The sequence below is a fragment of the Urtica dioica genome, chromosome 6 (assembly GCF_054948205.1).
Source record: "Urtica dioica subsp. dioica isolate 48M chromosome 6, U.dioica_male_clone48M_v1_H2, whole genome shotgun sequence".
NCBI classification, from domain to species: domain Eukaryota; kingdom Viridiplantae; phylum Streptophyta; class Magnoliopsida; order Rosales; family Urticaceae; genus Urtica; species Urtica dioica.
Window position 1 is genome coordinate 8139103 of NC_142761.1, and position 14713 is coordinate 8153815.

Genomic DNA, 14713 nt, shown 5'->3' on the forward strand with positions numbered 1-14713 from the left:
TGAAGTCGTTGTATCCTGGGAGGCTTTCGCTCACGAATTCCAGCACCCGTGGGAGAGCGATAAAAAGCTTCAAGGAAACCGTCTAACGGGCCTCGACTTTTCCGATCTGTTTTGTTTTCTCCGGTTCTAAGTACAAAGGTGTAACCGGGTTTTAAAATTTATTTACGTGTTTTTCCTTTACAAGCCATTTGTCTTTATTCGTTTGTATCAATATTATTTATGTAATATTGTTAACATAGGGTTCAATCGGCTTCTGGAGTAGCTGTCTCGGAATCGCTGCATGTCGGAGTTGGTTTTTTTTTGGTACTTTGTGACTAAAGGACATTATCTCATGATTAGGTTTAAGATCGGTGAGGAAGAGAAGGAATATGAGAAAGAGGAGAAAGAGAAGAAACGAGAGAAAGAAAGAAAAAGTAAAGGAAGGGTAAAAATGTATTTGTACATAAGATTCACTACACTAGTATTTTTGTCCAAATTATAATTTGGGAAAATAACACATTTATACCCTGTGTTTTAGTGAAATGTCGAGTTTAACCCTCGGTTTTCAAAAATGTCGAGTTCATACCCTCTGTTTAACTAAAACCCCATGTTTAACTAAAATGACGAAATTATACCCTGAAATAGACAACAGTGTCACGAATATTCTTTTTATTGACTTTTCATTGACGTTGACTATAATACGTGTATATAAACACCAATTATCTTTATTCATTCGCGCCATATATGTAATTTATTTAAAACTAAAAAATAAACAACAGTATCTTAATCGTGAAGAACACAGAAAGAGGCAAATGGGTAAACATCGATAGTTGATAGTCATCAAAATCGCATATTCGAACAGAGAATCCAGAATTTAGAGTTACAATTCGAACACGGAATGAAGTCATTTCTTAGGAGGTATGAGTTTTATTATTTAATTTCAATTTAAGGCTATTTTTATTTCAAAATTGAGAATTTGGAAGTTAGGGCACTGATTTAGATTTGATTTGGTTTTTCTTATATAAGAGTTAATATCAATGAAAGGGAGATTTGTGACGCTGTTATTCATTTCAGGGTATAATTTCGTCATTTTAGTTAAACAGAGGGTATGAACTCGACATTTTTGAAAACCGAGGGTTAAACTCGACATTTCACTAAAACACAGGGTATAAATGTGATATTTTCCCTTATAATTTTGGTGCAAAATAGGAATTGAGTTATGAAATTATAGTATATTAGTCCTATGTACTACGTACAGGCTACTTGCTTTTAATTGGTCACTATTCTATATTAAACCCCTAACAGTCGATGCGGTGGATCAAAACATCGGTGATATATAGGGATATATCGCCGATATCTCGTTTTTTTATACCTCAGTAAAATATCTTCAATAAACGTTATCGTTTTATAAAATATCGGGATATATCACCGTTTTTAGAAAATATCATGATATTTTTTAGGGTATAAACACATGAAAATATCGGCTTCATTTTGAAAAATATCATCAGTCTTCTACCCGGCTAAAAGCATTCATCCCTGTGTAATTCTTATGCGATATCGGCGACGAAGCTTCATCTCCGTGGAATATCGCCCGGCGAAGAAGGATTTATATAGCATATCGCCGATAGAGTCGGATATATCCTTGGTAAGTATATAAAACTCGGATATTTTGAAGAAGTTTGTTTTAAATTTTGTTTTTCATTTTTAGATCGATTTAACTCAAGTTTTGTTGAAATTTTTTGCATATTTGAAATTAGTATTTGAATATCTTTTAGATCCCCAACTTTTTTTTAAACTTCCGACAAGCTATTCATTTTTCCAGTGACCCGCTGCCCGAATTAACGGCGGCCGACGAATTTTCCGGCGACTTGAAAATGTCAAGAATCTTCATTTCAAAGAGGTTAGTGTAAAAATTATGTTATTATATAATTTAGGATATTTCGACGTGTGAATTAGAATTTATGATTGTGGACGGGAATATGTGAAATTGAAATTGGGACATATAAATTGTGGTTTTAGAAAATACGAATCTAAACTTGTGATTGTGATTAAGAAATTGCGAATTATAAATTGTGATATTGTATGTGTGAATTGGAATTTAATTGTGGACGGGAATATGTGAACTTGAAATTAGGATATATAAATTGTGATTTTAGAAAATGTGAATCAAAACTTGTGATTGCGTTGTGATTAAGAAGTTGCGAATTATAAATTGTGATATTGTACGTGTGAATTGGAATTTATGATTATGGATGGGAATATGTGAAATTGAAATTAGGATATATAAATTGTGATTTTAGAAAATGCGAATCAAAACTTGTGATTGTGATTAAGAAGTTGCGAATTATAAATTGTGATATTGTGGTTGTGAATTTTTTATTTCTAGAAATGACTGACGAAGGGGCAAAAAAGTATTGTACGCCCTTTCAAGGGAGTTCGAACGGGTTCACATGCCACTTTTATGATTGGCAAATGAAAGGTGGCAGGATTACTCGAATGAAATACCACTTGAGTGGTAACGATCCCAATAAAAATGCGAGAGCATGCGCTAAAGTTCCTCCCGAGGTTCGTAAAGAAATGCAAGAACTGCTTCTACAAAGCTCCCAAAAGAAGCAGAAGAATAAGAGTTCTGATATTAACGTCGGTCGAAGGTTGACACAAAATCTTGAAGATTCAGATGAAGACGCCGAAGCGGAAAGAGAATTGTTTAGAAAATTTAAAAAGAACCATCAAGAAGAAGCCTCAAAAAAGTTTGCCAGGGGTTTAAGGGTCCCGAGAGAGGCTCAGGGCCAGTGCCCCCCTCGGCTCCGTCTCTATATTGATCAGAGAGTCGAAGCAACAAAGGATTCCGGAGATGGTGAATCCGCGTAAGAAAAAACTAGTAGGTCGCCATATTAGCAAGTTTTTCATCCACGCGAATATTGTGATCAACAAAGTAAAATCTAATCATTTCAAGAATATGATAGCTGGAGTCGCCAAAGCGGGTAAGACATTTTTTAAATGCTTAATTATAGAACTAGTTATGTTCCGGCGAGCTTGAAGATAATTTTTTATGTTATCGTCATACAGGTCCCGGTGTGCCTATTCCCTCGCCTTATGAGATATCCTCCGTGTACTTGCTAATGGAGGTTGAAGACTTCAAGAAGTACGTGGATGCACAACGACCAACATGTGAAAGAATATGGATGTACCATTATGTCCGACGGTTGGACTGGAACCACAAAGTTGAGTATTCTCAACGTAATGGTATACTCTGCTAGACGTACGGTATTCTTGAAGTCTATCGATGCATCGAACAAGATCAAAGATTTCGCATACATATATTGCATGCTATTTGACGTCATAGACGTAATTGGGGTGCACAACGTCATGCAAGTTGTTCTGATAACGGCTCAGCTTATGTTAAAGCTGGGAAAAAGCTGATGAAGAAATACCAAGTGTATTGGACGCCGTGAGCCGCACATTGCATCGACCTCATGTTCAAGGTTATCGGAAAGCGTCCTATTATTGGGGAACCAGTTGTGAAAGCTCGTAACATAACAAAGTTCATTTACAACCACTTGAACGTGTTAGCAATGATGAGGGAATTCTGCCCGACTGAGCTTATTCACCCCGGGAAGACACGATTCGCGACGAACTACTTGGCATGTAGGAGCATACGCAGCAACAGAGTCCACCTGCGAAACATGTTCATATCAGAATCTTGGGAAGTGTCCAAGCTCAAGAATTATGTCGTCGATAGAGTTGTGGAGCAAACGGTCATGGACGCCTCTTTTTGGACTTCCCTTGACATGGTTTGCTCCATTTATGAGCCGATGTACGCAGCTCTACGTGTCATATTCTCGAAATGATGTACAACGTGTTTGAGTCGATGATTTCACGTCTGTCTCACCTTGAAGGCAAACAATGGGTGGTAGACATTGTGACTGAACGGTGGAAGAAGCAGCTACATCATCCGTTACATGAAGCAGCTCATTGGCTAAATCCAATGCTTCAATACAACCCCAATGTTGAGATGCGTAGCGAATATATGCAAATCGTGACTAGAGTCTTCGATAAGCTGCATCCACACGAAGACTACACCGATATTGGCAAAGAGGTAAGCAATTTTTTGTTTTTAATATCGATATTGATTACATGCATATTAATTGTTGGACGTACAAAATTGAAGCCATGTACCGTTTTTAGTGTAGATGATGAAGTTGTTAATTACACGGTATATAACTTGTTTTCATTTGCAGCCGAATGGTGGAACGTTTTTTGGCATGAATGTCCGACATTGCGAAAGTTGGCAATGCGTATCTTGTCCCAAACAGCATCATCGTTCGCATGCGAGCGGAATTGGATTACGTTCGCATTGATCCACACGAAACAAAGGAACTGGTTGGCTAACAAATGCTTGGAGTAGCTTGTCTTTTGCAGTTACAACCAAAAGCTGCAACTAAGAGACATGGAAGCTGCAAATGACGGGGTGGATAGGCAAGATCCGTATGACATCCTCGAACGATTGATAGCGACGGTGGGTAACGAAAACCTAGACGAGGAAATCCTTGATTGGATTCAACCAATCCACCTCGATGACGATATTGGTAACCCTAATCCTGAAGTAGCTACCGAGGCTCGAAATTTAGGTGTTGACGTCGATCGAGTTATGCGGGACGATGTTGGCCACGATGGTGGTAGTACTGCTGGTGATAGTACTCACGAGGGTAGTACTTATGGTGGTGGTACTCACGGGGGTAGTACTTACGGTGGTAGTTCACATGGCATAGGTGTTGAATATGCTGGTGGTGGATATGAATTTGGTAGTAATGGTCGGAGTGGTGGTGACCCAAGGGGCCAAGAAGATGGACATGACTTTGGTACTCCAAGTGATGTTAGCGGTTTTGGCCGAGGTGGTGGTGATCAACTATCCACATTTAATTACTTTTTTGGCGCTCCACCGACTTATCCAGCTCTCATGTCTCGTGCGTCGACTACTGATATTGATCAAATTTCTTCCCAATTTGATTCAATGTCGGTCTCGGGATCTGAGGCTATTACCTCAACTTCCAAAATTCACTCTCACTACGCACATTTTCCTATTCTCAACCTATTCATCGGCCTATATCAGTACAACTACGAAATGCACACCAAAACCTACATGGAATACTATTCATCATACATGTCGTGGGAAGTATACTGTCAAGGTCAGCCGGTGCAACCCCACACATTTCAATCTCCTCGACACTCAACCTACAACTAATTCGGACTTCCAAAGGTTGTAATCTTCTATTCTTCTTTCATTTGAATCATTTGAGAACAGTTTCCTATGTTTTGTAATGTCTACTTTAAGTTTATTTCTTGTCATGAACTTTGTAGTATTTGATTTTGTATTTTCATAATTTGGATTCCAAAACATATATATTTTTAGTTGTTTAAAAATATTTATTTGTTATAGGATTTATATCGATATATCCGTCGGTAAATGATATATCATCGATATATCACCGATATAATTGGTAATCGGTATTGAAATTATTATAAAATATTCATCGATACTTGATATATCCGTAAAATCAGAACCTCGGTATGAATATCGGTAACGATATTTTAAACCTTTATCCTAACATAAACCCAGAAGGAGAAACAGTGATTCTACAATTTAAGTAGCCACAATGGATAATGCAAAAAACTATATATTATAAGCCATGTGAGATACATTTTTATAGTTGATTAATATTTACATGAAAAAAACTTGATAAGAAGACAAACGTTCATGTCCCTAGCTAAAATCCAAGCCTATGGTTCTAAGAGAATCTTCCTTAACTCATGTGTCTTCTCAGCAACACAGCCCGAGCTGAGCAGTGAAGTAATCCAGACTTGGTCAGACCTCACAGACTCGTCGTCGTCGTTCCTGTGCCAACTCCAGAACATGTGAGTCGAGTTCTCCATCCTCAGCTCGCCGTGCCCGAAACTCGCTTCACGAAACTCCGACCACTCGGGAGATGGGTTTAGATACCTATAAGAAAAAAAAATAAAAATAAAAAGACAAAATATTAGCCACCAAAAGTTGATTAGAGACAGGAAACTACAATAAAAACCAAAGAGAAATACTTGTGAGCTAAGCCTTCTCTGTTTCCTCCGTCGCCAATGGTTATGTGAACGGGACCACAACGATCAGACCTTCCATTGTTGACCCGTTTCTGTCAAACAGGGATAGTTTAAAAAAAAAAAAAAAAAAAAAAAAATTGTAGAAGTGTTCCTTCCTAATATGTCGAAAACAATGGTGTGACATGGTTGTTGAGCTTACTGTGCGCTCGTAAGCATGAACGTGGCCGGAGAGGACTAGATCAACGCTGGCGGCGTAAAGCAGAGGCTCCATGGAAGCCATCATTCTGTCTCCTTCGCGCTGGTGAGCCTTGTTGCTGTTGTACCACGGCACGTGGAACACTGCTACGAGCCACGGTGTCTTTTCCCGGTCTACCTTCAATAGATCACCCTAAGCAATCCAAAATGCACAAAAAAGTTAATTCCCCTGGGATATGTTTGGAACCTAGATATGTTATGCGAACTGGCGTATTTTGTATCAATGAAAATATTTATAATAAAAGGAATTGCAATGGTAGATATTGAGCATTGAGAGGTCTGTGCTCTCTCTCGCAAGGAATTTCTTCTTTCAACTACTCTGTCATGCCATTTTCATGATCCTCTTTTCTAATAATCCCTCTTATACTTGGCTTCTAAGTATGCTATATTAACCCCTTACTTATCTATTTGCCTCTATGATATCCAGAGTTCTAACAAAGTACAACAGAAAAACAAAGAAATTCCCAACATTTCACGTGCATTTTCGAGGAAAATTTTACGGATAACGTTTTTAGGGAGATTGCTTAACTATTTTTTTTTTCTTTCTGTAAATTTAATTTTGAATTCCTAAATTAAAGTGTAGAAATGAAACCTCAGAGACAGTGGACACACATCTGTTTATATTCTCTTCTCAGTATACCATAATTTTCACCCTCAAATTTTGCTGAGCGACCTCAAAACGAGAATAAGAAAATAGCAAGAAATCTATTCAGACTAGAACTAACTATAAGCTTGCGGAATTCAGTCCGATTGTTTTAGAAACTAGAAATGTAGCAGAAAGATGAGGAAATTCCCAAAATTTTCTTTCTTTGTTTGGAATGAGAAAAATTTGATCGACATTTTTCGGGGGAGAATGTAGAAGTATAATTAAAGCTTGAAAAAATGGTGTAGAAAATGAAACCTAGCGTAAAAATCTGTCTTGTTTCTCTTGCTTAGTATTCGATCATCTCACCTTCAAATATTTCTAAGCACATCCAAACATGAAAGAAAAAAATGGTAATAAATCTGTTCTTTTTTCTCCTTCTTACCGTTTTCCTTACTATTTTACAGTTCACTTTAACCATTCTCGGTTTTCACAAACATTCAAAACCATTACTGATCCATAGCTCTTCTCTTTCACATCAAGTAAGAAATCTATCATCTTCTTTCCCTTCAAATCCTCCTCAACTACGACTAAAACAAAGGCTATAAAATTCAGTTCCAAAACTAACCTTCAACCACGCGTACTGATCCGAGTTCTCGTCGGAATCGGCGTACGAGCCGAGCATGACAACATGAACCCCGGCAACTTCAAACGAGTAATAGAGATTCGAGCCCGAACCGCTCTCCTCGTACGGCATCTTCCACCGAGCGTTGTAAGACTCGAACCCGTCGCTCACAAATGGAATTCGCTCCTTCTCGTGGTTCCCTTGCGTTACCATCCACGGCCTCGCGCTCGCCAGCGGCTCAACCAGCTGCCCAAACGTGTCCCACCGCCCCTGCCACCTCATCATCACAAACCCCACAAAAAAACTTCAGACCCAAGAAATTTACATCACAAATAATGGTGGGCATTTTGACCGGTTAAAATTAATCGGACAATTAATTCGTATTTTAACCATTCTTTTTTGTCAAAATTACCCAAGCGATTAATCTTAACCGGTTATTTATATGGTTAACCGCAGTTAACCTACCACCAAACAACATACAATATTAACCGTTCTAGATATTGCGGTTAACTGGTCAAGTCATTAACCGTTTTGAAAGGTCAATGGTTAACCGTTAACCGTTCAAAATGGTTAAAGGTTTAACCGGTTAACCATTTTGCCAACTTTTACTCGCAAAGAAAACTTTATTCGCGGTTAACTGGTCAAGTCATTAACCGTTTTGAAATGTTAATGGTTGGTTAAAGGTTCAACCGGTAAACCATTTTGCCCACTTTTAATAACAAACAAACCTTTATTCCAATTTCTTTTACCTGCACGTAATCCGCGTAAGAGAGATCGCCGGGGAGCAAGTGAACGTCGTAGCTGCACAGGTCGATATGGGCCAGCGTGGACTTGGTCCAGCCCGTCTGGCCCAGATCTCCGGCCACCGCGAAAGTCACCGGAAACTTGGCCGGAGGGGTCTTGAGCTCGAGCTCAGGCCCGCCGGGCCCACCGCAGCGGTAAAAATAGGCCGTTCTGGGCTTGAGAGGCCCAATCACGGCGTGGTGGATTTTGCCTGACGTGTAGAAGAGATAATTATAAGTGGTGCTCTGACCCTGTGACGTGGCGGTGTATTTTCCGCGGGAAGTGCCGTACTCCACCACCGACGGTGCGGACCGGTCGTCCGTCACCCACGTGACTCGCACGTGACTCTCTCCCGCCAGGGAAATGTGGACCTGGAAATTTTCGACCTCGATTCATTTCAATTCCATAAGGCTTATAGGTTCTTAATTGAGTGACTGATTCGTTATAATATAGCGGAGAATCGAATTAATTCTTGTTCGATTTCGGAAATTATTTACCTGTTGAGGATGTGAAGCTTGTTTTCGGCTCCATGGGAAGACGAGTGTCTCTCGAGGAGGAGGTCGAACGTACTCCGATTCGACGGTGACGACAACGGAGGAGATTGTGGTCAGAGAGAGTACGATGAGTAGTACTAATTTGGGAGAATCCATTTGATTGCGTTCGATTTCTTCTATCTTGGAAAATCCACCATTGATATAAATACAAGATCAGGTTTTGTATTATCTAAATATCTAGAGAGAGAGAGCCAACCAATATACTGGTTTGGAATCTTTCGGTGAAAATAAAATGACTAAATTACCTTTTTCGTGTGGCATTATTGCGAGTTTTGACTTGTGCTTTTTTTTTTCTTTTGTTTGTTAGCGGAATCAATGATGCTTGTGGAATACGCCGACTATATCAGCCGTGCTACGCGGAGAAAAAGAGTCCTTTTTCCCAAAAAAAACCCACTTTTTCAGTTGTATGGTTTCTCATACTGCACAAATATTTCACTTGCTAATTGAAATTTTAACTTATGCCAGTGATTTCAGATTATAAATTAGAGTAGTGGGATTTAACCTAAAGTAAGCATGTTAATAGCCGGTGGTGGGTGGGTCTGTTGTTGATTTTATCCGTGTATATATAATAATGTTATATGTCATCAATTTTGAGACAATGACAAGAAAATGTTGTGTTTGGTAGTTAACTCAAACTGTTTTTTGTTTTCTGTTTTCTAATTTTTGTAGTTGTACTGAAAAACTGTTTTGTAGTTGTTTTCAAAAAGCTGTTTGGTACAGTTTTCATTTTTGTTTTTGAGAAAGTAAAAAAATTGAAAAAAATGTTTGGTAAAAGTTGTTTGGTATAACTCTTTCTCTCTCATTTTGTTTTCATTTTTCACATAAAAAATAAAAATAAAAATAAAAATAAAAATTAAGAGAAAGAAATAGAAACAGCACATAGATATCAGTCTTTGAATTTGTAATCCTCCATCTCCAAGGACCATGGTCTCTTCTCTTTTACAAACCAAAAACAGTGAGACCCGTCCAAATACAAATCGATAAAATATTGATATAATTAGACTTCAAATACCAGTTATGAACATAGATATTTACATTAAAATGTAAAGATGTATTTGAACAAACAAACAAGGGATCTCAGAGGAAATATGCTTTGGAGCAGCAGAGGAGAGAGGAAGAGCGGTACCGCGAGCTCGAGGAATTACAAAGACAGAAAGAGGAGGCGATGCAGAGGAAGAGTAAGAGCGCCTGAACCAGATCAAGCTCCTCGGTAAGAACGAAGGAGAAGGGGTTTTCAGAGACGGTGGCAGGCTCGTCGGCCTCGCCGGAGATGTTTTCGGGGATGGGTCCGGCGGCGGCGTAGAGGATTGTGCGGCGAGTGTATCACTCGAATCGGTCGGCCATTGAATCAGTGGAGACTGAGTTGTCAGTGTTATTGTTAGAGAGAGCGAGTGAAGAAAAAAAGTTTATAAAAGAGAAAACACCAAAAAGTAGTTTTCTAATTTTGTTCACAACAAGTAAAAACAACTTGAAAAATTTTCAAATTTAAAAATGCGAGTTATAAAACAAACAGCTTTTCATTTTATTTTACTTTACTATTTGAACTGCAAAAGTAGAAAACAGTTTTCAAGATGACAACCAAACACGGCTAGAAATGTCACGAGATTAGAAAGAAAGAAAAATATAAACAGAATATTTGAATTGCATTAGAATAATATGACATTGCTTAAAGTATAAGTATTGGATGATAACATGTTTTTTGTCTTTTCATAATAATACTCGTATTCTTTGCTTATCATTTGATTTGTCAATGTTGTTGGCCTATAAATCGAAATAGATAAGTACGAGTTTGTTGTGTACCCGCACGTTGTCGCAGTTAGTAATTAACTCTTCTCAAATGAGTTCTCTAACATTTAATTTATATGTAAAATAAAAATCTAATATATTTATTATATATTAGTTAATACATGCATAAACTCATATATAAGTATGTGGATTGAATAATATTTTCGTAATTTGTACATACACATTATTTTTATTTTCTATTATGTTCAATTATTAAATACATAATCCTTTTAATATCTTTAGATTGAAAACAAAGCTTGTACTATTTGAGCCTCAATGAGGAAGATTACAGTTTCTTACGCTATACTTTCTTATTCTCATGTTTGGAATTACAAAGCATTGATTACAAAACTCTAGTTCAAATGAGATGAAAACCGGACCTGAAAACAATTAATGAACATATTTTCCCCATGAAAAAAATAAAGAATGAATAAACAATATATGATTTTAGAGTCTCCTCTCATGTGCAGAAGCTTGCCAAATCGAGTTGTGGATCGAAGTTTTCGTTCCTCTGATAAAAGCTTTGCGAATCTTGTAAGAGCCTCTTTGTTCGTCCCTTCCCCTTCAATAGCTTCATATCTTCCCGTTTCCAAATTTACTCTTGAAACTGGCTTTCTTAGCAACATGTTTCCAATCTCTACTAATCTTTCCAAATTCTTTTTCGTTGCGATATCAACTGAGGACTCTTCACCGCACAAATTATCGTCCTATATTAACAAAACATGAATTGGTCATTGGTAACTACACTAAAAAAAATATGGTTTCTATGAACAAATATATAATTTATGTATATACCTGGATTCGAAGGTAGTTGCTATGGTCGTTTTTTGACTGAAAAAGAGCGGACACGAGAAAGTCAACGACATCAGCGCTAGCGTCACTAAAAATCTCAACAAGAGGAGTGTTTCCATTGTTGAAGATCCAACTGAGCACACCCCATTTAGAGGCCTTAGCCGCGTTGTACTTTTCTTCACGTTTTTCAGCGCCGGTTCCTAAGGATAGAACTAGCATTTTATGCCCACTCATCGGCGCTACCTCTGTGCTGTTCTTCGATCTCTCTCTAGATATATGACTTATTGCCAACATTGTCTGTGAAGAATTGATAATTAGAAATTTTTAATTTGTAACATTTTAAATTACTTAATATTAGTTGTAAAAATTTATAAAATTACTTTAGAATTTTAGTGGAATAACTAATATTGTTTCTTACCGGATTATTTGCAGCCATAGCACCATCGATGAGCTCGTAAGTGCGAGTCTTTCCATTTGAGTCCTTTGTTTTAAAGGTGTGCGCCGGGAGAAAAGTGGGTGCAGCAGAGGTACCAATACAGATATCCGCTAGCCGAGCATTTCTTAAGTTATTTTCTCTAGCCTGCACAAAGAACAAATCATCGAAAATAATGAAAATCTATTATATTAATTATAAGTAGATAAATTATATATATAATAATAAAATTTATATAATTAAATCAAGTAATTTAAGATTGGGATTTCTAATATTAGTATTAAAATTAAATCTTTGTACTCACATCGTTGGTGGAGAAAATAACCGGCTGGAGGAACTTTATATCAAAAGCCGGAACGAGCACCTTTGTTAGGGTTTGTTTAAGAGTGAGGTCACCGAGCAAATTGTTCAGAAGGGTATGGAGATACTTCCCGTCGTATTTTGGTCCCGTGAATGGGTCAAGACAACCGGTCATTGATTTTACAAAGTTTCTGGAAAAAAAAAAAACAAAAGTCAAAAAGAAAAATAAATATGTTTAGTAAAATGTCGAAAAAAATAAAATTATAAAGGCGATAACTCCACGAATTAAGTAGGGGTGAATTAGCTTGCTAGCCCAATCAACTCATCTTTATTAAGAGAATAGCCCAAGTTTGAATTAATTAAGAGAATAACCCAAGTGATATTTCAGTTCCAAAATTACCCTCATATTTAAAGACCCAAAACACTCTCAGATCTGTCTCAAATGAAAATCCACCAAACCCTAGTGCCTCTATCGCTCTCTCCGCCGAAGTTCTCTTCTCCGGCGTCGACTCCGCCGTGACGTTCGTCGTCGCCGACGCCAACAACAAACTCTCTGTGTCGTCTTCGTCGTCGTCCAAACGCCTCAATCCGACGAAGGCCTCCGAGCTCGAAGCGCCTGTGCTCGACGCGCCGCCTAGGGCCGAAGATGCGACCATTGTCGTCGCCGATTCTGAAGAACCGCCAGCTAAGCGAGAGGAGATCTTCGTCGTCGTTATGGTATGCAAATTTTCCTTTGATTTATTGGTTATCCAGATGAAATTCGTTTTTATTCTTGCTGTCGAATTTGAATATTTTGTGGAAAGATTGTAGTTTTTGCGAATGTTTATGAACTTCATATCAGATTGTTTTGTGTTTGAAGAAGTAATTTTGATGTGTGTGACGTGTACATTATTCAGATAGGAGGTCGGCAATACATAGTTTTTCCGGGGCGGTTTCTCTACACTCAGAGGCTTAAAGGTGCCAATGTCAATGACAAGGTATGTTCTATCCAATTCACTATCATCCTTGCTGATATTGTTTGTCGCTTGAATTTTTGGTGTTTGTTCGTCACGATTAGACTTTAGAGATTAGGCTTGTGCATTTAGCTTTTCTTTTTAGGTGTTTGTTCGCCGAACCCGGTGGATGCAGGTGAGGACGACGAACTTGAGGGAGGCGTGAGTGGCGGGGCTGAGTCGCGGCCAGAGGTACGTGTCGTCGCGAGTGAGCTACTTGCAGAGGAGGATGGCGGACATGGCAGGCGCCTCCGGGTGCGGCGAGGATTGCAGGCCTTGGCGGGCGCCAAGGAACAAGACAAAGAAGGGAAGCTGCTTGGCGGTGCAGGGAAGGTACGGATCTCGACTGCGACGACGGCTCAGATTGACTCGAAAATCGGCGGGGGGAGAGGAATCGGCGGCGGAGAGGAAATCGGCGGCGATGGAGAGGATTGAGGAGAGACACTTTGTAAATTCGCGAATCGGTTAATTTAATTAACCTACTGGAGTGAGTTAGGTTAATTAATTAACTGATTCGTAAATAATTTGAAATTCACAAAAAATTTACAAAAATCATAACTTAAGTCAATTGATATTCAAAGTATTCAATTAATTAACATAATTCCGAATTCAGAGGAATCGGTGGCGGAGAGGAAATCGGCGGCGATGGAGGGGATTGAGGAGAGACACTTTGTAAATTCGCGAATTGGTTAATTTAATTAACCTACTGGAGTGAGTTAGGTTAATTAATTAACTGATTCGTGAATGATTTGAAATTCACAAAAAATTTACAAAAAATCATAACTTAAGTCAATTGATATTCAAAGCATTCAATTAATTAATCTAATTCTGAATTCAATCATTTAGTAAATTAACTTTACTCACAAAAAATCAGAACCTAAACTAATATTCAACCAATAAGTTAATTAATTAACCTAACTCACTCCAGTAGGTTAATTAAATTAACTAATTCGTGAATTTGCCAAGGGCATTATGGTCTGAGCCGAAAATATGGGCTATTTGCTTAATAAAATGAAACTTGTGCTATTCCCCCAATAAGAATGACAAACTTGGCTAGTTACAACAAATTTCACAATTAAGTAGCTCGATTAATTTCATTACCTATTTTGAGGGAAAATCTTAGGTGTGTGGTTTAAGTAAAATTCGTTGATGTTTTTGGCGGTAAACAATGGACGGCCACAATCATTTACATTTGGAGCCGTAAGCATTGTAGTGACCAACCCGCCGGTGCTTGTTCCCGCAATTATGTCAAAATAATCTGAAATTCTTGAAAATTAACTTTAGTCAGCATAACAGATACAAATACAAATAAAAAAAAAATGAAAAAGAAGAAGATATATTTTTATATATGATATATTTTTGTAGGAAATAGAAAATAACTATCCTTAACTCTTTATGCAATGAAATTATAAAATAAAAAAAAATAAAAAAAATAAACAAAAACAAAAACAATTCAATTTTTTTTAATGCTATTGCTATTCTTTAAAGTATACACAAATGTAAAATAAAAAAGTTTGATTTAATACGTACCTGAAGTTT

The 14713-nt window shown here is 37.8% G+C and overlaps 2 protein-coding genes across 2 annotated transcripts; both read right to left on the minus strand.

The window, feature by feature from the left end:
* Positions 1–5639: 5639 nt before the first annotated feature.
* PAP18 (purple acid phosphatase 18) lies at positions 5640–9065 on the minus strand. Its single transcript, XM_089617106.1, has 6 exons — positions 8816–9065; positions 8285–8689; positions 7539–7805; positions 6272–6460; positions 6076–6164; positions 5640–5980 (listed from the first exon to the last, which is right to left on the minus strand). The coding sequence occupies exons 1-6, from the start codon at positions 8966–8968 to the stop codon at positions 5761–5763; spliced, it is 1323 nt and encodes a 440-aa protein (XP_089473232.1). The 5' UTR covers positions 8969–9065; the 3' UTR covers positions 5640–5760.
* A 1895-nt stretch (positions 9066–10960) lies between these two features.
* On the minus strand, positions 10961–14438 carry LOC149393254 (patatin-like protein 3). The gene is made up of 5 exons (XM_089617025.1): positions 14276–14438; positions 12187–12373; positions 11868–12029; positions 11453–11746; positions 10961–11364 (listed from the first exon to the last, which is right to left on the minus strand). The coding sequence occupies exons 1-5, from the start codon at positions 14380–14382 to the stop codon at positions 11011–11013; spliced, it is 1104 nt and encodes a 367-aa protein (XP_089473151.1). The 5' UTR covers positions 14383–14438; the 3' UTR covers positions 10961–11010.
* Between the last annotated feature and the right edge of the window lie 275 nt (positions 14439–14713).

What these genes read in the sequence shown, in the direction of transcription:
- PAP18 (XM_089617106.1), bottom strand. Translation starts at nt 8,968, where the DNA reads ATGGATTCTCCCAAATTAGTACTACTCATCGTACTCTCTCTGACCACA. An exon ending in CTTACGCGGATTACGTGCAG is followed by an intron (nt 7,806 to 8,284) that starts GTAAAAGAAATT and finishes ATGAGGTGGCAG; the next exon opens with GGGCGGTGGGACACGTTTGG. An exon ending in TTCATGCTTACGAGCGCACA is followed by an intron (nt 6,165 to 6,271) that starts GTAAGCTCAACA and finishes CCTGTTTGACAG; the next exon opens with AAACGGGTCAACAATGGAAG.
- LOC149393254 (XM_089617025.1), bottom strand. Translation starts at nt 14,382, where the DNA reads ATGCTTACGGCTCCAAATGTAAATGATTGTGGCCGTCCATTGTTTACC. An exon ending in AAGATTTTCCCTCAAAATAG is followed by an intron (nt 12,374 to 14,275) that starts GTAATGAAATTA and finishes TTTTTTTTCCAG; the next exon opens with AAACTTTGTAAAATCAATGA. An exon ending in TTATTTTCTCCACCAACGAT is followed by an intron (nt 12,030 to 12,186) that starts GTGAGTACAAAG and finishes TTCTTTGTGCAG; the next exon opens with GCTAGAGAAAATAACTTAAG.